The sequence below is a fragment of the Oryza brachyantha genome, chromosome 1, assembly GCF_000231095.2.
Source record: "Oryza brachyantha chromosome 1, ObraRS2, whole genome shotgun sequence".
Classification (NCBI taxonomy): domain Eukaryota; kingdom Viridiplantae; phylum Streptophyta; class Magnoliopsida; order Poales; family Poaceae; genus Oryza; species Oryza brachyantha.
This window is the reverse complement of record NC_023163.2, coordinates 7,339,517-7,361,303: the sequence shown is the minus strand read 5'-3', so window position 1 is coordinate 7,361,303 and position 21,787 is coordinate 7,339,517. Positions and strand designations below refer to the sequence as shown.

The following is a 21,787-nucleotide window of genomic DNA, read 5'->3' as shown; positions in this document are numbered from 1 at the left end:
CGGAGGTAGTATTAGTTAAAGTTTTAAAAGTTTGAGCTCATCATTGTCTACAATGATATAATTATGAAACTGGAGAAAATATATGCATTTGGATGTCAATCATAAGTTCATGTTGTCGGATCTGAGGCCGGTCACGGTGGATGTACGCCACAGGGCCATAGTCGATTTGATTCATTTCGTTCTAAAATACTCCCTTGGATTTTTTGGATTTTTTGGTTTGAAGCCGTTGACTTTTGATATATATTTGACCTTTCGTATTATTTAAAAAATTATATAATTATTGATTATTTTATTATGATTTGGTTTATTACTAAAGTAACTTTACATATAATTTATAATTTTGTATGTTTGAACAAGATTTTTAAATAATATGAAGTGTCAAACGTAAATAAAATGTCAACGCGTCATATAAAAACAGAGGGAGTACGATGAACGGCTAAGTCAAGATCTAAATAGAGGAAGAGTCTTGGTGGGGTCTGATACACTATTATTACGTATGTTACTTGTCCAATTAATTACATGCGTGCTTATATTTAAAAATATTATTCGAAGAGGCCATTTGTATTATAAACTTTATACCATAATATAAACTATATTTCAGGGACATTTGTTCCAATTAATGCATGAAAATCCACATTTTTTGACAATAAGATATTTGTGAAGAGAATCTAAGCAATTCAAAATCTAAATTTTGTCCACTAGAGCAAATTTAAAATTACTATTTTCTCTCCACCTAAGTTCTTGTGCTCCCTCTGGTTTTTTATTCGATGTTGTTGACTTTTATTATTTGTCTTATTTAAAAGTTTGGTATAAATATACACAATTATAAGTCATGCTAAGTTTCTTTAGTAATAAATTAAATCATCACCAAATAATTAATAATTTCATAAAAAAATTATGCTCACTCCGGTTTTTTTCTTTTTAGATGCCTTGACTTTTGAATCCATGCTTGGTTATTTGCCTTATTAAAAAAATTTGTATAAATATATAAAATTATAAGTCATGCTAAATCTTTTTAGTAATAAATCGAGTCATCGCTAAATAATTAATAATTACATAGCTTTTTTTTAAATAAGTCAAATGATCATACATTTATCTTAAAACCAACGACGTCAAATTAAAAAAAGCGAGAGTATTAATTTAGAAACGGAGACCAGTGGTTCATAAATCATCTGCCTCTATATTCTTTGTTGCCCTGGCCCAGCCACATGCATGTGTTTGTGTGCACGTTCCGTCGTCTCATCAATCAGTTCATCCACACGTACGTACGTAGCTTGACGATGCACGCACGCATGCTCATTTGATCGATCAATACGCATACACGTACTGTAGTAACTCAACGTACGTACGTACACCGTACACTACTCGATCGGCTTGCATGCATTTGCATGTACGACGTACCTCGAAGACATCGGGAGGGGGAATCACATGGCGGTGGTTGAAACTGTGCACGCACGCCGTCAATCAAGTGTCAATTATCATGTTTACAAATAAATTGATCCTTTCAATTATGGAAGATAAAAATACGTATACCGTTTTTTAAGTGCACCGTGCTTCTCAATATTTGCCTCTTTTGAGCACTGAAAGCCACTATGTGCATATGATCTGCACGATGTAAACAGTTTTCTTTGGTTTGGATTCAAATGTAATGTGCAGGTTACGGAGTAAAGATATCCTCCTAATTATTAAGAAGTCATTAACCAAAAGACCACGCAAAAAATCGAATATGCTCGGCAACAGGAACTGATGAACGGTGAGGGCTTAAGCCACCTACACACATGATCCGCATGAATATTACTCCCTCCAATTCAATAATTTTGGTCCCTATGGATAAGTGTGTGGTCAAAATTTTAAAACTTTGTCTATTAATAATTTTAAAATATTTAATTGAAAACATTATGATAGCATACATAAATGAGTCATAAATAGATTTATTTTTATATATTTTAATAAAAATATTTTAGCCAAATATAGATTTAGAATATCATATAGTTACCTAAAACGACACAAATACCAAACTGAAGATTATGTTGGAAATATGGTCACATTTCGTTATATTTTAATCTAAAATAATAAGACAACATGCATGACATTTATCTAACATCATGCTTAATATATGAGAAGCATAAACATCCATTTCACGAACATGTAGCACTGAACTCATTGCATCCAGCATTCTAAAATAGTAAACAGAATGGAAAGAACGCGATATACCCTAAGAATGGCCCTCCGCTGGTGTTTGAGGCAGCACTGCCTCCGTTGGTGTTGTTCCTGTCGCCGTCGTGCGCGTCTCCGTTGTTGCCATTGCCGTTGTCGTGCGCCCCACTGCCGTCATCGTTGCCGTGCACGCCACCATCGCCTCCACCAGTTGACACTGTGAGAAGATGCGAGCAGTTGTGTGAATGCACTCCGTAAAAACCTTAGCACCCGCCTACTCGTGCAGGTACTCTGGCGAGTGGGGTTCCGAAGGCCTGCTCGTCCCGAACACTCGTGCGCGCAAGTGAACGGGACAAGAAAAATAAGAAGAACAGCGCAAGAACACACAACCAGATAGGAGAGCAAAAGAATGGAGGAACTGTTCGCTACTGGCCTCAGGAGGAAGAAGGAGAATATGGAAACCGAATCCCGTGCCCCTTGATTCGTGGCGCGATGGATTATTTCCATAAACTTCTAGCCGTTGCAAAATGAAGGAGACGGGTGGGCGCGGCACCCAGCCGACGCCACACCACGGACTGGACCGGACCGGACCGGCTTGGCGCGCGCGTGACGGTCTTCCTTCCATCTCAACCAGTCAACAAAGAATCTCCACTAACTCTCTATTTAAGATGAGATTCTCCACTTTAAATCTCCAATATAAGATGAGATTCTCCACTTTAAATCTCCAATATAGTATTATTGTCTCTACTATTTACATGGGCTAATGGGATTTTAATTAAACTTAATTGGCTATAGCCCATTTAATCAAACAGATTATATAGGAGGACGGACCGAAGCAGAGGGAAGCTGGAGGAAGAAAGAGGCAATGATCTGCCACCGTACGTTACATTGTAGAAATTCGTTTGCACGACACAAACAGCTTTGACAAATTTGCGCTTCCTTAATTAGCGCAACAGTTTTCAAAAAAAAAATTAGCACACCAATCTACGGAAAATGGTGAGAAAAAAAACTATGGGCTATTTCAGACAGAGGTGGTCAATCAGCAAGGAACAAAATTAACGAACGATGAAAAATTATCTAAATTTTTATTTATAAACTATGAGATTAACTATTATAAAATTAAAATAAATACAAGATAATGATTTTTATATAGAAAATTTTATAAAAATATATTATTTAATATGTCAAGAAACGTGCACATAAAAATAAACATTAATATAAAGCAAAAGAACGCAAAGTATATATACTACACGATCGATTCGGCGTTGCTGGCCTCGCCTCCCCTTCTCCTGGTGCCAATGACCTGCATGCTCAGACTCACACAACTATATAAACTTATTGAAAGACACGTCTAAAATTGATTCTTAAAATTAAATTTAGCAACTATGTTAGAAAATATATCACCAACAATCCTCAATTCTATTCGCAATATTTACGCATGCTTAAAATTAGTTTTTTCGTATGTTAAATTTAAAGGAGAAATATATGTTACCAATATAAGTTATTCAATTTTGAGCTTCTATAACTTTTATAGGATGATTTAATTTTTATCCTTAATATTTTCAAGATTAAATTTTATAAAACCCATGGTTTCGAGCCGTATGTACCGTAAAACCCCATTACTGTAATTTGTTTCCAAAAAAAACCCCACATTTTAGGGTAAAATGTTTCAAGGAGCCATATATTTCTGTAAAATACTTATTTCCATTTTTTTAACGTGAATACTTATTTCCATTATGATATATGATATATGATATTTTAAATATATATTTACATATAAGTAGGCCCAAAATGCACGTCCTTCCTACCTAATTTATCTTATATAATTTTTTATAGTAATTTATATTATATACTCTTGCATATTTTTATAATTATTTATAACAATTTGACTTTTAGAAATAAAGTTACTATTTATTTTATTAGAAAAAATTGGAAACATTATTTTTTTTGTTGTGACACGTTTGATCCTATAAATACTTTATGCACAATATATAGTTTTAAATAACAAACATCGAGTTAAAAAAAACAAAGTGTCATAGAGAGTACATAGTTGTGAGCTTGCGGTAAGAAAATAACGCATATACAAAGCCACTTCTGTTGGACGAAGGAGTTACTTATCGGCAATTATTAGGACACGCGCAATGGAGATTATTACTTCACTCTCTTCGTTGCGATGACATAGAAGAAATAGAAGAAAGAGAGTAAATGAAACTGAAAAATAATTGTTATGCATGACAACAGTCTAGAGTCAACTCTTAGTATTTATTTAAGAAAATTTTGATATATGAGATAGATAAAAAGAAAAGAAGAATAGTAATAAAACATTTTATTGTATTAATGGAGAAAATATATCTATTTATAAAATGAGTCAGTGTTACTGGCGTGGACGAAGGAAGAGTCTATTCCAGGCTCCTTTGAACATGACCTTAGTCTTCTATTCTCTTTCTCACAGCATTTAATGAGATACGTCATTAATAATCTAATTGTAGCATCAAGGTTAAACAAGAATATAATGGTTATTTTTTGTATTATTCCCTTTCTTCCACGCTATAAGACTTTCTGGTATTGACTAGATTCATATGTGTGTTAATGAATCTATAGCATATACGAAACATATATATTGATACATAGATGAATCTATGCAAACCCAAAAACCTTATAATATAGAACGGATGGAGTAATATATATTCATTTTGCCATGAAATGATGCTTTGAAAAAAAAACAACAAGCGGCATTATCACATACATAATAATAGTATACACAATTATGCCCATTTTCACACGGTAGTTTTAAACTTCAATTGCTACGATGATAAATCTAATAAACTCTACGGCCACAGGGTATTATCTAGTTATTATCTACGGCCAGCTATATCCTGATGTGGAGGAGAGAGAGAAGAAACGGGTTGTAAGATTATAGCTAGCTCAAGCATAAGAAACAAAAAACTATGTGAGATATATGTGAGTCATGTATTAATGATAAAGAACTGGCTAATATATATAAGTGGGCTGTGAGAAGACCGTAAATAGTTTTATAGCCAGCTTGTGAGCTATATTATTAGCCTTGCTCTTAGTATTAGTATTATTATACAGACCATTTTTTAAGGCCAAGTTATGAATATCTTAATTATTTCGTTTAATTCATCCCATATATAAACCCAAAAACAAAACCGCATATAGCCACACATGATCAAGATTTTCAGCATCGATCAGCGGCTTTGATTGCTTCCTATTCCTTTATTGCCTGTACGGGATGGGTAGGCTTCAGGCGGATCCTCCGTTGCCGGCGTGGCCGTTGTGGGCAGCGGGTTTAATTGCTGCTCCGATCCGGCGGTGCCTCTGCTCCGCGATGTCGTCGGCGATGAGCTCCGCGTCGCCGGCGCTGCCGTAGATGCCCAGCCTCACCATCCCCGCGCAGTACAGCCCGTTCTCCCCCTTCCAGTGATTCGGCGGCCTCCGCCGCGCCAGCCCGTCGTCGCCGATCAGCCCGTCCTCACTCTACAAGTTCACTAAAAAGTTCAGTACATGACAAAAAATGAGATGCAAAACAATAAAATAATTTGTGAATGAATTTTTTGCTTGTGTATTTTTATCGATTCAAAAGCTACGACTAGAAAATAAAATTTGATTAAAAAAACTCCAAATTAACTTCAATTTAAGGTTAAAAAATTAAAACTTTGGCTTATAAGTACCGGCACAAGAAAAAAGATGTGAGTGGATATCTCATATATGCCTAGGACTTTTTATGACGTTTTCTAAATTCAGCTACTAGTAATTTTTATATATTAAAACATCACCATTATCAATTACGCATTGTTGGTCGGCACAACTAATAATACAAACTACACACACCTTTTACATCTAGCATAACGAAACAACCATACATATGCCGCGCGCTAATAAGTCATAATAAAATCTATGTTTTTAAATATACGATGCGGTTATTTTTATGTACGAGGTTTGATTATTTATCTTACTAAAACAAAATTTGTAATTATTGTCGGTATTTTTCTAAATTGTTTATAATTAATTTTATTCCAAGCATAATTTATATACCTTTATATTCGCAAATTTTAAATATGATGTTGGGTAAATAAATCGTTATTAAAAGCTTTATATATATATATATATATTAAAAAACAGAGGAAATACCATACGTACCTTGAGCCACTCGTGGGTGGTGCTCCGATAGCCGGTGGCGAAGATGATGGCGTCGAAGGTGTGGCGCTGGCCGTCGAGGAACTCGACGTCGCTGCCGTGGACTCCCTTGAGGCCGGTCGGCAGGACGCGGATCTCGCCGGACTTGATCTTGGCGAAGGTGCCGACGTCGTAGACGGGGTACGCCGGGGTGGTCATTTTCATGGTGAAGGGGCCAATGGCCGGCCGCCGGAGGCCGTAACGGGCGGTGTCGCCGAAGACGACAGCGCACAAGAGCAGCACCATCTTGTCGAGCGCCCACAGCGGCAGGTACCTCATCAGCGTCATCCCGGCGCTCCAGATCTCCCTGCTCACCACGTGCACCTCGCTGCGGACGACGATGGAGGTGGCGGCGCCGCCGACGGCGAGGTCGTAGGCGATCTCCATGCCGGAGTTCCCGGAGCCGACGACGAGCACGGACTTCCCCTTGAACCCCTCCGCCGACCGGTAGTCGACGGAGTGCATCGCCTTCCCGGGGAAGGTGTCCATGCCGGGCACCTCGGGCACCACCTTCTCGGCGTTCTCCCCGGCGGCGGCGACCAGGTACCTCGCCACGTACCGCTCCGGCCTCCCCGTGGCGAGGTCTACGGCGTCGACGAGCCACCTGCCCCTCGCCGCGTCGAACCTCGCCGCGCGGACCTCGCGGCGGAGGCGGGACCGGACGCCGAAGCGCGCCGCGTAGGCCTCGAGGTAGCGGGCGTAGTCGTCGCGCGGGAGGTAGTTGGGGGCGTCGCCGGCGTGCGGCGCGTGCGGCAGCGCGCAGAAGCGCTTGGGGATGTGGAGGTGGAGGCGGTCGTAGGCACGGCGCCACCACAGCGACGCCACGCAGTCGTCGCGCTCCAGGACGAGGCTCCCGACCCCGCGCCGCGACAGGCACGCCGCCGCCGCCAGCCCCGACTGCCCGGCCCCCACGATGATCACTTCCTCCTCCTGCTCCTCCGGTGTCACCTCGTCTGCCGCCACCGCCATTGCTGCGCCTCTAGTTAGCTATCAACGTAGCGGATTGAGCGAAGCGGAAGCGATCGATCGATCGATGGGGACGATGGATGCATCGTGGCGTGGGAAGGCGCGGATTATATAGGCGTGGCGTCTTAAGGGAAATGGGATGTGGATTTTCTGTGGCTGACGCTGCTGCTTGGGTTGATGGATTTGTTAGTTGCATACTGCATATTGTTTTGTTTGTCAATGGGTACTTGGCGTACTGGCCGGTTTCAGGAAAATGGTCCAAATTTCCTGTGGATAATTGGATATGCTCGTGTCACAGTGTGCTCCTTAGCCTAATCATCCAAAATCCTATTGTTAGTAAAACAACTTCAACAAAATAAATAGAACATTGCTAAATCACATTTGAAAGAAAATTGGGACCAGAATATTTCTAATTTCTAACCTTAGGATCTACTTCGTGATTTCTGCTTTGATAATCGAGCTCCAGTGACCTCTTCCTCTCCAGCTCCGGTTGACCTCCAACGAAAGATGGTGAAAGTGGAGCTAGATTCTAGGATAGGGTCATGGTGGAAGGGAGGTTGGAAGAGGAGGTAGAGGGGAGAAGTTCCTTGAGCTTGGAGGAAATGGTCATGGAAGGTAGCAACACAATAGTGAGCCGCGAGGTGATGGTTCTTTCACTGAAACCATAGGATCGAGAGCCAGTGATAGGTGATTATTAGTGGCGAGGCCTCTCTTACCATAATAGAACAATTAGAGCAGGTACAATAGTAGACTATAAGGTCAGCTATAAACATATTTTAAGTAGATAAGAGATGAGAGAGAAGGGGAGTGGGCTACAGATTTTTAGCCATGTACTCTAAGAGATAATGTGTGTATGACATGTGGGACATGGTAATATATATTTTATAGGTTACTATTCTATGAATTGGCTATTATATTGACTATAGATAAATTAGAGCTATTAGTTAGCTATACTATTGAACTTGCTCTTACGGACAGGAAAGACATCAGGCGAATGCACTAGCCTCGCTGCCTTGATAAAAAGAGGAACAGAGGGGAGGGAGGGAGCTCACTAGCACCGTTGGTGTCTCCTAACACGTACGGCTCATGGGGCAGTGGTGGCAGAGGAGATGAGGATGGGTGAAGGTCGGAAATAGTGGCAGCGTGTACCGAGGGAGTGAGGAGAGAGAGGCAGGAAGTGTTACGGCGTTTACACAAAAATCTCAGAACAATCTAATGGTCTGGATACACATGATTTTGGAGTGGGTTTTCTGTCGATTGATACATAAGCAGTAATAAAGAAATAAATACTTATATACAAATGGTCAAATGTTGTATTTTTAAAGTCAACAAGTTCATATATTAAACAATAAGGATAGTACTATTTAATAAGGGAATTAGTATTTTTGAGTGGATAATAAGGGAATTACCTGGTCCCCTTTTATTTATGTAGATATTTGGGGCTTTAGGCCCCAAGTCTAGTTATTCATACGTTTTTTTTCCTGACGGAGTTTTCCTATTCAAAAAATTGTAACAAAACCGATCTGGTACTCCACAAATAGTGTGGAAAAATGATTACAAGTGAATATGATGCAGAGAGGCAGTTTGATTGGAGTAGAGATCCCTAGGTGACCAAGGAGGCCTCTGGGCATCCTTCCTTTTGTTTCTGCCGGCCTATAGCCCCAGGCTAGAGAAGACAATGTCCTGGGCAGTTGGGTTCTCGTCAAGCTTGGTGCATCACGATGCATGGAAGTGTTGGATCTGCAGCTTTTTTCTGTGGCCATCCAGTCGAGGGTTCGGTGGTTAGAGGAGGTATAATAGCATGCTATAAGTTAAATCAGCTATAAGCATATTTTAAAGAGATAAAAAAGAGAAAGAAGAGAGATGGGCTACTAATTTGTAGCCAGCTGTACATGGGTTTCAAGATAAAATATGTATATGACATGTGGGATCATATATCGATGTTTTATAGGCAACTATTGTATGAGTTGGCTATTAGATTGACTATAGATGAATTAGAGCTAGTAGTTAGCTATACTATTGAACTACCGTAAATATTCTCAACTAACATAAAATTACTCTACTTCTTTATTTGCCCAAATAAGAAACAACTTTGTATGTACCCATGCTAGTTTAGAAAGTTGTATTGTTAACGTAGGCCCACCCACGTTGCAGAACCCACTTATGAGAATATTATATGCAAACAGTCAGTTATTGCAATCTTTCGTCTCCATTTGGCCAAACGCAGATCAACTGCATGCTTCTGCAAGCTAGCCTCACTTATTTGCACAATCCATTCAGCAGCGTGCTATATATAAGTAACTCCCCTGTGTCTCATCTCGCCTAGGAGCACTACCGCTTTGCCTGCTTTCCCTCGCTTAGAGACAAGTTGGGAATAGCAAACTATATGTTACTGTGTAATATTTTGCTGTAACTTCTTTTAAAGTTAAGGCCGGATTATCCATTATCTTAAAAAAAAAATATACGCGAACAAATTAATGTTCGGCGCCAGCAGAGACACAGTTACTCCCTTCTATCGCACCGTACCATGCATCTCCCTCATATTATCTTCTCTCTATTAATTCCTCATCGTTTTTGTTCGACAGATTATTCGGTTTGTTGTCGTGAATCAGCTGTGCTCGTCTCGGGCCAACGGGTTATGTGCTTTCTCGTTCCAAGGAGTATGGGTGAGAGCGCCCTCGCTTTTGATTGCTCTTGATAAAAAGGATTCTATTTAATTTGGCTCAAATAAAAATAGATGAGTTGAATTCACACATGAATGCATGATACTCCTCTCTGTCTTGTATTTCTATTAGATGAATGAAACTTTTTCTTTAATTAATTCTCCACCGAGCTTCTGCTGGTGTTGTCTGTTGCTGCTTCGCAATAACCGGAGGTAGGAAACGTTCCTAGTCCACGGATCTGCGCATAGTCAAAATATTTTATAATGTAAAGCGGGAATTAAGTACCAGACATTATGTGCTTGACGTATGCCAGGGTCATCTTTTTGCTTTGGCAAACATTGAATGTTGATAACCCATCCAACGGTGGAGGAAAAAAAATTGTGATATAAGATTTCAGGCAACTAAAATATAAACGGTCCTAATATCTATTACATAGCTATTATTAATCAAAGCCCACCAATTAAGACTGATTAATTATATTCCATAAACTCAGAAAAATAGAACGACAGCTCTGCGCCTAGATTTTTCAGCCAGAGCCCGGTTCAGGAGGTAGAGTGCGCACGTCCCATTATCCATTCCATTCAATATTATAGTTCTATTCAGATTCATACCATAAATATATTCTATATATATATATATATATATATATATATATATATGACTATATTCAGAATATAATATTTATATGAATCTAGAAAGAGCTCAAAAATCTTATACCGAGCTGTCGCTGCTCCGGCGCTGCTTGCTGATGTCTTGAGCGATGAGCTCTGCGTCCTCGTAGCTGCCATAGATACCCCTCCTCACCATGCCTGCGCAGTAGAGCCCATTCTCCCCCTTCCAGTGCTTCGGGTAGCTCCGCGCCGCCATCCCGTCATCGCCGATCAACCCGTCGTCACTCTACAATTCATATATAAAATATATTAAGAAAAAGAGATAGATATTTCCGGTGTCACCAAGGTTAGTTCTCCAGCTAGGTTTAATTAAACCAAGCTCTTAACATGAAACTATATTTTTGCGGAGGAAGAATTTTATAGACGATATTTGGTAGTGCCGTTGTCGATTATATTGACGATTAAAAACCGGCAGTTGTGCTGGTTGGCTACTACTAATACAACATTAAAACATCTCCAACAGACTATCTAAATTAGACTCTCCAAATACCGATTTGGCCACTCAAATTTGTTTTTTACTCCAACAGTCTCTCCATCCACCCTCTCCATTCTGAGTCTATGACAGTTGGGTCCCACGCGTCATCCTCTACCCTTTCTTTTCTCTCCCTCAATCTCCTCCTCTCTCTTTCTTTCTCTCAATCCCCCCTTTTCTTCCTCAGCAGAGGCAGCCAGCGGAATGACGCGGGAGGCCGGCGCGGCGCAGGGAGGCTCTGGAGGCCCGGCGGCGGCGAGGGGCGACGACCTCGACGATGAGGTGGCGCGGCGCGACGACGAGCCGAGGACGCGGGAGGCCGGCGCGGCGCGGGGAGGCCCGACGGCGTCGCGGGGTGACGACCTCGACAACGAGGCGGCACGACGCGACGACGAGCCGAGGGCACGGGAGGCCAGCGCGGCGCGGGGAGGCCCGGCGGTGGTGCGGGGCGACGACCTTGATGAAGAGGCGGCGTGGCGTGACGACGACCCGAGGGCGCGGGAGGCCGGCGCGGCGCGGGGAGGCCTGGTGGCGAGGCGACAACCTCGACGACAGGCGGCATGGCGCGACGACGAGCCGGCAGCGTCTAGATCTGGCCTCGAGTGGACGCGGCGGCGGCGGCGTGTCGGCGGCAACTCCCCGACGACGGTGACCCCTCGGCGGTCGGCGGCGGTGACTCTCCGACCGCTGGCGGTGGCTTGTAGTAGTGCAGCAGTGCTGCTTAGTAGTATAGTAGTAGTACTGTGTTTGTGGGCCCATGCATGGGGCTCACAAATGGTAAGTCAATTTAGCTGGCCAAATTTGGCTAGTTTGGGAGCTGGTTTGGCCAACTGGATGACCAGTTGGCTAGTCTGTTGGAGGGCTCATTTTCAACAAAATGGCCAAATTTTGGTTTGGAGAGTGGGATGGACTCTCTCTTGGAGATGCTCTTAGAAGAATGTGTATACCCTAGCTATTTGGATGAGCTTTTGACAGCTTCGGTTTATTTTAGAATCTATAGGTCTCTCAAATAGTCTAAACTCTTATCTAAATTCTGAGAATCTTTAGCTATAGTACGTAGAAAATTAAACTAAAATTATAAAGTATGAAACCTAGCTTTTTTTCACTTTGTCACGGTCTGTTTGTCAGGATCTTGAATTATCAAATAGGACCATAATGGTACCCTAGACCAGTGTTTACAATTTCATTGGAACCTCTGATCTCGGACGCTGGTGGTTTGTTGTTGTTCGTGAAAACTAATCGAAAACCGATATGTTTTGTACAAATTTTTCAAAACCAAATATTGAATTCAAACTCCCGGGATTGGTTGATTTGGTATCAAAAACCAATCGCTTTTAAAATTTCAAATGGCAACTGAACAGCTAAACAAAGGTTGGACATTCCGAAAGGTGATCTCTCCTCTAGATCTGTTGAGTGTTGACATTAGATGGGCTAAGTAGGCCTGTTTCATGATCAAATGGGAAGATGGAATTTTGGCCCAGGAAAGCCTTATTCCTTAACAAACGCATTTCTCCTCTCTTTCAAAGTGGGAAGTTCAGAAACTAATTTGTTCTAGGAATATCATAGTGTTCATGATATTTTTCTTGAATTTTAATAATTTACTCATTCAAATTTGAAGTTGGATGAAACACATCGAAGTTTGGAAATTTTAAAAAAATTACCATTTAATAAAGAATTGCAAAGATATATGTCGGTGAGAATAATTATGAAAATAGGATCCTCACGAACTTAGCATAGCTGACATGCATGCCCCTATTGAACACAGAGACTAACTATAGGGCCCTATTAAACTGGGGGAGAGACTAACTATAGGGCCCTATTAAACTGGGGGAGTTCAACTGGACCGGATAGGCTACGCTAGGTGTGAGCCCGGTCTAACATCCCCAATTTGATAACCTTCTTTTATCCCATTGAACGTTGGTAGTTTAACAAGTGCATTTAAAATATTTCTATGTCAACCTTTGATGGGGTCATCTTTTTACAGTTTTCGATATTCAACACTTATTTTTACAATTTTTTATTTAAATGGTATTATTTTTTAAAAAAAATTCAAAGCTCAATGCATAAAAGCGCTACCTAGCTGGCAGCGTTGAAACCTCGTTTCTTTTACCATAACTGATCGGTTTTCGTCCGCTTTTGTAAACCCAACTAAACATAAGAGGTGTGTAGTGGCTACGGGAGTACTGGGGTGGGTGTGCTCATAAAAAGTTTTTGAGACCAGTTGAGTTTTGCTTCTTGGCAAAGCCTCGTATCATGATGCACGCACTGTAGCTACATTTATGCCAGGTTGCTCTACTATTTATGAAATACATGAGGGGCCATCTTTTTGACATTTTAAAGAAAAACACTGAGTGGCATATTTGTGAGTAAATCTCTTATATATGTATTTATAGCGATCTAAAATTAAATCTGAAAAATAAACTATGATAAAAAAATATTTTAGAATCAACTCTAAATTTAAGATTTGAAATTTTAACTTATAAATATAAATATAAGTAGAGGGTAAAAGACGAAGGTGATAGCGCGTGCGTACCTTGAGCCACTGGTTGGTGGTGCTCCGGTAGCCGGTGGCGAAGATGACGGCGTCGAAGGCGTGGCGCTGGCCGTCGGCGAACTCGACGTCGCTGCCGCGGACGCTCTTGAGGCCGGCCTGCAGGACGCGGATCTCGCCTGACCTGATCTTGGCGTAGGTGCCGACGTCGACGACGGGGTACGCCGGCGTGGTGAGCTTCGCCGTGAAGGGCCCGATCGCCGGCCGCCGGAGGCCGTAGCGGGCGGTGTCGCCGAACACGACTGCGCACATGAGCAGCACCACCTTGTCGATCGCCCACGCCGGCAGGTACCTGTACAGCGTCATCGCCACGTTCCATACCTCCTTGCTCACCAGGTGCAGCTGCAAATTAAATATACTTATTATTATTATTATTATTATTATTATTATTATTGCCAGCCAAATATATTGATCACTGGAAATTCGTTAAACAAGAAGGAAATTAACCTGATATAAATAAATTTTACACTCAATTGACGGGGTCTTTTTTTTCTTATCGAAAGAAAACCAAGCCGCATATTTGCAATGAAAAATAATGTAAATAAAGAGTATTTTTACTATCATAGAAAAAGTATCTTGATGTAACCTATTTTTTATTGTAAAAGTTTAGTACCTTGGTGTACAATATACGTTAAGGTAACCGAACTTTGCACTAAAATTTTTGGTATATCAAGATACTTTTTCAATAATAGAAAAAATATGAATGAAATTATATATATATATATATATATTCTTAGCGATCTAAAATCTTTGGTTAAAAATTAAATCATGATAAGAAAACATCAAAATCAGCTCTAAATTTAAAGTTAAATTTTAAAATTTAATTTATAAAAAATAAAAATGAAAAGACGGGGTCTAGAGGACAGCATCATGGCCGGCAGTCCACAGGAGCGCTGTCCTGGTCTCCTGGATCTGGCGTCGCCTTGCGAACCAGACAAATCAATAAGCCATATATGTCCATGTGTTATATGTTTTCTCTTGATGATGACGACGCATGTGATGGGAATCAGCAAATTAAACACTATCTCAAAATTTACGATGACAACTACTGTTCATACGTTTGAAAATTTACAATCTTTAAAAAAAAACATCCATCTGAGTTGTTTAGCCCACAGATTATATTTGTAGTGCTAACTCCGCTATTAACTGCAGTAAAATATGCCGCTCGATCTGTCCAAAAAGTGGCTAGCTGCTCCCCAAGAAGATCGCGAAGCATGTGACAGTGCTGGGAACAAAAAAAATTAATAATAATCGGATCCTATGCAGCAACTGGACTTGATCGAATCCCGTATCAGGCCTAGTTTAGTTTAAAAAAACACATCAAACTTTTGGATACATATTTAAAATATTAACCGTAGTCTAATTATAAAATAAATTTTAGATTTCGCTTGAAAACCACGAGACGAATCTTTTGAGTCTAATTAATCTATCATTAGCACATATTGGTTACTATAGTACTTAGGCTAATTAGGTTCTAATTAGGCTTAAAGATTCGTCTCACGATTTTCCCTATAATTGTGTAATTAGTTTTAATGTTAATGTATATATAATGCTTCATTTAGATGTCCAAAGATTCGATGTGATGTTTTTGAAAAATAGTTTTTGAAGTAATCGGGGCTTCAATTGGCTGCGATTACCGGGTGATCAGGAGCAAATTAATTGATCGTTGCAGCCTAGTAGTACTGATGATATTTCTTAAGTTTGAGAGAAAATGGCCAAGACCATGTGCCCGGCCGGCGGCTACGAACATGACGACGCCCACGATATTGGTATCGGATACCGTTTTAAATTGCTGTTACTACGGACAAACAGCAGTTGCAAATTAATTAATCTACCTTGTAATCACAGAGAGACGAAAAAACTATTGCCAGGTTGGTTGTTGGTTTATAATACTTTGGTTTATTTATTTCCACTTCCTAGTCATCCGGAACTGTTATGTGTGTGTTAGCTAGAAATGGCCCCCTAAAAATATTTACTACATGAGGGTGTTATTTGTGTGATACAAATGTACTTTTGAATATTAATCTGATAAAATCAATTTTGTGTCAAAAAAATAATATCCTAATAAACTAATTATGATCAAGCTTTTTTAACGAAAGCTAAACATGTCGAATATTTTGAGACGTGTGGGGTATATTATTCATGTTCTAAACATAAGTATTTTAATCTGCTATTGTATTAAGGACATAAGAACATATTTAAAGTTAGAGTCTATTGAGGTATGATTTCTTCATTAATATAGTAAAATATTTTTTTATTATTTTTCTTTCTTTTTTATCTATCTTGTACAACAAGATTTTCTTAAATAAATACTAAAAGTTTGTCATGCATAAGTAACCATTTTTTCTCTATATCATCATATTTACTCACATGACAGTAACAGTAAGAGTCACTACGTGCCTTAACTCGTCACTAGTCAAGGAAGTTGGTGTAAGCTGCTGTTATTCTATATATATATATATATATATATATATATATTCAAAGTAATTAATCCGTACTCGATCATTTGGAAAAAATGTCGTCATTGAATTCGTTTGTTTCTTTATAGGTCTTATATTTCAACTGGTAGTCGGGTACGGTGTACAAGTACCATAGAATTTTGGGCCGATGCGTCGTCATATATATATATATATATATATATATATATATATATATATATCGTAGTTAATGACTAGTGTCAGCACCACTAGTGTGTGTACCACAGCGGGATCAACCACGTGATAACTTAATTATTACCAGTGCCGTTCAATTTGGAGGAACACGTGCGTGGGTGTTTAAATTACCACAATAATCGCGCCCTAATCACGGCCAGCATCTCGCCGCGTCGTCCACCGCTAATCCCTCTCGCTGGTATGTATTTAACTAGCTAGGCAGCTTGGTTTTAACTTGTAAAAACTTAACTTGGGCTCACCCTCGTTAGGGTGATTAACACCAGGCGGGGTGGTGTTGCTAAAAGGTTCATACAGTAAAAAAAATATTTACCAATGAAGATTGATGATAAAATTGTTTATTAAAAAATAAAAAGAAATTCGCTCCTTGGCTTGTTGACAAGAACTCGGCCCAACTCATTAGATTATAAATACATGCCAATCCACACTCCCTCCATACTAGAATATATTCTAACATTTGAATTTTGTCTTAAAATAAGTGTTTCTAACACTACATAGTACTCTCCATTTCTATATTATAATACTTTTTAAGTTTATTTAAATTCATTCATTTATAAAAGTATATGCTATGTATATGTGTCTAGATTTATTAGCACACATATCAATGCCAATGATAAAAAGTCTTATAATATACAATAGATGGAATAATATTTATTATATCAATCGTTTCATATTTAAGATTTTTCTCATTTTATCCTCCCCTACCCTCTTACTCTTATTCATTCCTCATTACTTACCCTCCTGCTCTTATTAATTCCTAATTATTAAAGAGTATTGTAGTATTTTTTTCTCGATCTTAGTCCCTTGTAAATAACCTTAATTTATTTATATTTTGTGATGTGGTAGTAAGTGTTTTTTTTCATCCATATACATGGCTCCATCGTGGCCGACCGAACGTCAGCGATCCGACGGTCGCGAAGCTACTCATCGACCACGACAGGTACCGTAACTCTCTGCCATGTGGGGCCAGGGATGGTACCCAAGGGAAAATTACAAAATGTTGGCGCATCTATCTTCTCTCCCTGCCACTGGCGTGTGGGGCCAGAGAACACCAAAAATATAAAATCTAGCTCACTTATTATGCCTCTGCGTATTAACTTGACTCCATCAATTTCGGTCAAATAATAGTTATCCTCAGTGGCGAACCTACAGTCGACTTCTCGGGGACTCGGGTAAATTATTTAATTCTTAATAAATTATATTATATTAATTAGTGTATGAGTAAAAAATTAGATAATTAGTACGTATTGGACCCCTGGTAATTTTGGTTCTGAGTTCGTCACTGATTATACTGTAGCAAATATTTTCGATTCGGCATATTTAATATTTGTGATACTTAACTCAACTGTTTAGGTATCATTTAAAGGTACAAATTATCTGGCAAATCGAATTTTGGTGAAAATTATTCGGCAAAATAGAATTTTGGTAATGACTAAAATAAATAAGAAATAAAGGCAGGAGATATGAGGGGTGAGCTGACCTCGCTGCGGATGACGATGGAGGTGGTGGCGCCGGCGACGGCGAGGTCGTAGGCGATCTCCATGCCGGAGTTGCCGGAGCCGACGACGAGCACGGACTTGCCCTTGAACCCCTCCGCCGACCGGTAGTCGACGGCGTGCAGCACCTTCCCGGGGAAGGTGTCCATCCCGGGCACCTCGGGCACCACCTTCTCGTCGTTCTCCCCCGCGGCGGCGACCAGGTGCCTCGCGGAGTAGCGCTCGGCCGCCCCCGTGGCGAGGTCGACGGCGTCGACGGCCCACCTCCCGCGCGCGGCGTCGTAGCGCGCGGAGCGGACCTCGCGGCGGAGGCGCGTCCGGACGGCGAAGCGCGCGGCGTAGGCGTCGAGGTAGCGGAGGAAGTCGGCGCGCGGGAGGTATGCCGGCGCGCCGTCGGCGTGCGGCGCGTGCGGCAGCGCGCAGTAGCGCTTGGTGAGGTGGAGGCGGAGGCGGTCGTAGGTGCGGTGCCGCCACAGCGACGCCACGCAGTCGTCCCGCTCCAGGACGAGGCTCCCGACCCCGCGCTGCGACAGGCACGCCGCCGCCGCCAGCCCCGACGGCCCCGCCCCCACGATGATCACCTCCTCCTCCTGCTCCACCTCCGCCGCCGCCATCGCCATCGCCATCTCCCCCGCCGCCGGCGCGCGCATCTCGTGAAATCGAGCGAGAGAGGTGGGGTGGTGGAGTAGAAGCGAAGCGAGGCGCGGCGCGACGGATGGACGGATCCGGTGGAGGGAGGCCGGCTTATATAGGACAGAGAGCTGGAGTAGCGTGCAATGGAAGGGCGGTCGGCTGTGGGGCCCACCCGTCAGTCTCTGGGATGTTTTTTCTTTCTTTTTTTTCTTTTTTTTTTGGATTTTTCGGCGGCTATGGTGTGGTGGTGTTTGCTGCTACTACACTTGTCATAGCAGCTAGCCTTTCACTGCATGTGGGTCAGTGGGTGGGGTGCATGATGCCAAGATATACTAGCACTATTTTTAATTTAATTTGCTGTACTTTAATAAGGGAGTTACTACATTTTATGGCTGTGGATATTTTTTTCGATATTACTATTACTTCAATTCTACCGATTTTTTACGAGTCTTTTTCAATAACATTTTTACAAATAAAGTTTCTGAAGAGACATTAAGAGAAAATAGGTCTTTAGCATCGAACCAATGTGGATGGTGGAAAGAAGTGTGGTGCCGACCTAGGTTGACCTGGTCCACCACCGAGGAGGTGGATGCCAACGTGGCAAGGGGGTCGGCACTAGCATATATGGTGCCAAGGTTCGGTGCCAGCTTGCTGCACTGAGCTAGCTAGCCAACCCTGGCTCACCACTTTTTTCCCATTCCATTTCTCATTTTTTTTCTTCTCCCCACTCTACACATCCCCAAACCGAGCCCGAGCCATCCTCATTTCTTGTTTTTATTGAATTTGTTGGGTATTTTTGGAGATCGGGATAAAACCCTAGAACTAGAAATAGATATTGCCTGTGTTTTTTATTTGTAGTCTTACAAGAATGATGGTTTAGGTGAGCCATAGAAATATTCATGTGTAGCTTCGTTAGTAATTGTGGGAAAAAACAAACTTTGGTAATTTTACAAACCCTAGAAAAAATATACATAAAGTTATTTATGTGTAGCGAGGGGATGGTAGTGTAGTAAATATTTATTTGAGTACACGATGATGCTATGCATTTGTTGCAATCAACGTCCGTAGTGAAAACCAAGTTTGGATGTATGTAATAAAATTTTTTGTTTCCATGTTGTGATGTTGAATAATTGTAATTTTTTAATAGTCTCTAAATAAGATTTCTAATCTGTAGGCACCAAAGTCACCACCTGCTCTGTATGACTTTTTGGAGTGAATAGTCAAGGAAATCTATCCATCTTATTTCTCTCTTTATTTCTTTTCGTTTTTTCGATTTTTTTCGTCGGCCATGGTGTGGTGTTTGCTGCTACTACACTTGTCATAGCAATTAGCCTTTCACTGCATGTGGGTTAGTGTGTAAAGTGCATGATGCCAAATACTAGTATCTTTAATAAGGGAGTTACTACGTTTTATGGTTGTGGATTTTTTTTTTCTTGGTATTACTACTACTTCCGGTCTAGTTGTAAAAAATGTTTTCCCTGTAACTTTTAATTTTTGAAAATATATTGTTGCAATTTTGTTTATTCAACACATGTTACATAAGATGGTGATATTATCAAATGGTGTGGAAAAATGATACTAGCTCTGTCCCTAAATGTTTGACGCCGTTGATTTTTTTATTCAAAAAAATTGTCAAATATGTAAAGCTATATATATACATAAAAATATATTTAACAATACATGAAATAATATAAAAATAATTAATAATTATGTAAATTTTTTAAATAAGATGAACGGTCAAACGTATATAAAAAAGTTAACGGCATCAAATATTTAGGGATGGAGGGGTATTGTATAGGGAAAGAATACGATGTAGATGGGTTACTGTATGTGATCAGGATCATCTGACTTTGATTAGGCCCTAAAGTCACGGTGTGACTTCATTCAATCTTCACCATCCACCTGATCCAACGGCCATGCTTCCTTAGTTCCTTGCCTTTATTTCTACAAGGAATCGCACATCTGGCCAATAAATTATCCCACAACCTCTAACGAGCATTTTTTTAAAAAAAATCTTACTGAAAATAAACAAAATACTCTATATTACAAAAATCATAGTACCAAAAAAGTGTGTTCTCTTGATAAACTAATAGAAATGGAAGTCATGTTCCTCTCATGGTCTAGAAATTCCAATATTAACCCAAAAACAAGAGAGAGAAAATTTAAAAATAGAAATACTATGTAAAATATCTAAAGTTTGGTATTAAAAATTAAAGAAGAATAAAATAAAAATCCATAGAAGTATAGTTTAGAAACATCTAAAATTATGTTTGCTCTCGGTTGGCATGATCGACTACATAAGTCATAACAAAGGTGTTTTATGCCTTATGTAATATACATCGATAATTTGAGGCAAAGGTATTGATTTTTTTAATAATATTATGGAAAATATAAAAAACAATAGTTGGATATCAAAAATTACAAATAAGACTCTATCGAACTGGATCAAATCGATAGGGGACATGTACAACATATGGATTGTCGACATGGACCTGCGCTTTCGAGAGGGGGCATGTCGAACTGGGGAGCTCAATAGGGCCCACAAGTCTGGCAGGGAGGGAGCCTACCAAATTGGGAGAATTCGATAAGACCCACGGGTCTGACGAAGAGGGAGCCTATCGAATTTGGGGAGTTCAACGGGGCCCACATTAATGTAACTCAGTTTGATAGGGTCATGCCGTTCGTCCTCTGATCAATAGGAGCACCGTTGACCACACAAAGTTCGACGAAGCCCTACTTTCACAATTCTTACCCCCAACATATATTTTTGCAATTTTGTGGTTAGATACTATTAATTTAAAAAATCATTGCTTTACTCTCTAGTTTCCTACGATAGCACCAATCTCACTGGCCATTTGGATCTCTAGCTGAGTAGGATAGTTAGGAATTTAGCCTCTTTTTGGGTGCTTTGGTTGTCTTAATTTTTTAAAGTCAAACATCTTACGTTATGAAACGGATTAATACTACATGTCTAAAAAAACTCAAAGACGCTGTCTTCTCATCCATGACAAGTCCTGAAGGCCAGCAGCACGCGTAAGGGGACCAGCCAATCACCAACCTCCACCACGGCAACCCCACGCGACGCGTCATCAAAATATCGCACGGTAGAGGAGATTGGAAAAGCTTAAAATATTTTGGAAATAGATTTAAGAACCTATCAAACGTATGTCTTTTTTCTAATTTCTAAATTTTAGTTTTATGTGTCAATTTTAGATAAGTAGCAGTTTGCGAGTTAAGATTGAGAGACATATATCGATAAAAAGTCTTATAAAATGGAAATAGTAAGCACTCAACTTATACCATAGGCGTTTG

At 40.3% G+C, this 21,787-nt stretch overlaps 2 protein-coding genes across 3 annotated transcripts; both read right to left on the bottom strand.

Annotated features, from left to right (window-relative positions):
• Positions 1–4,832: 4,832 nt before the first annotated feature.
• LOC102703449 (probable indole-3-pyruvate monooxygenase YUCCA10) lies at positions 4,833–7,631 on the bottom strand. Its single transcript, XM_006645698.2, has 2 exons — positions 6,319–7,631; positions 4,833–5,655 (listed from the first exon to the last, which is right to left on the bottom strand). The coding sequence occupies exons 1-2, from the start codon at positions 7,321–7,323 to the stop codon at positions 5,422–5,424; spliced, it is 1,239 nt and encodes a 412-aa protein (XP_006645761.2). The 5' UTR covers positions 7,324–7,631; the 3' UTR covers positions 4,833–5,421.
• Positions 7,632–8,444: 813 nt separating this feature from the next.
• LOC102703175 (probable indole-3-pyruvate monooxygenase YUCCA10) lies at positions 8,445–18,545 on the bottom strand. Of its 2 annotated transcripts, none has more exons than XM_040519866.1 (4): positions 17,827–18,545; positions 13,660–14,019; positions 10,701–10,880; positions 8,445–9,073 (listed from the first exon to the last, which is right to left on the bottom strand). In XM_040519866.1, the coding sequence occupies exons 1-4, from the start codon at positions 18,490–18,492 to the stop codon at positions 9,023–9,025; spliced, it is 1,257 nt and encodes a 418-aa protein (XP_040375800.1). In that variant the 5' UTR covers positions 18,493–18,545; the 3' UTR covers positions 8,445–9,022. The 2 variants fall into 2 exon arrangements, with proteins under 2 accessions (XP_040375800.1, XP_040375799.1); XM_040519865.1 differs by lacking the exon at positions 8,445–9,073 and adding an exon at positions 9,952–10,221.
• Positions 18,546–21,787: the final 3,242 nt, after the last annotated feature.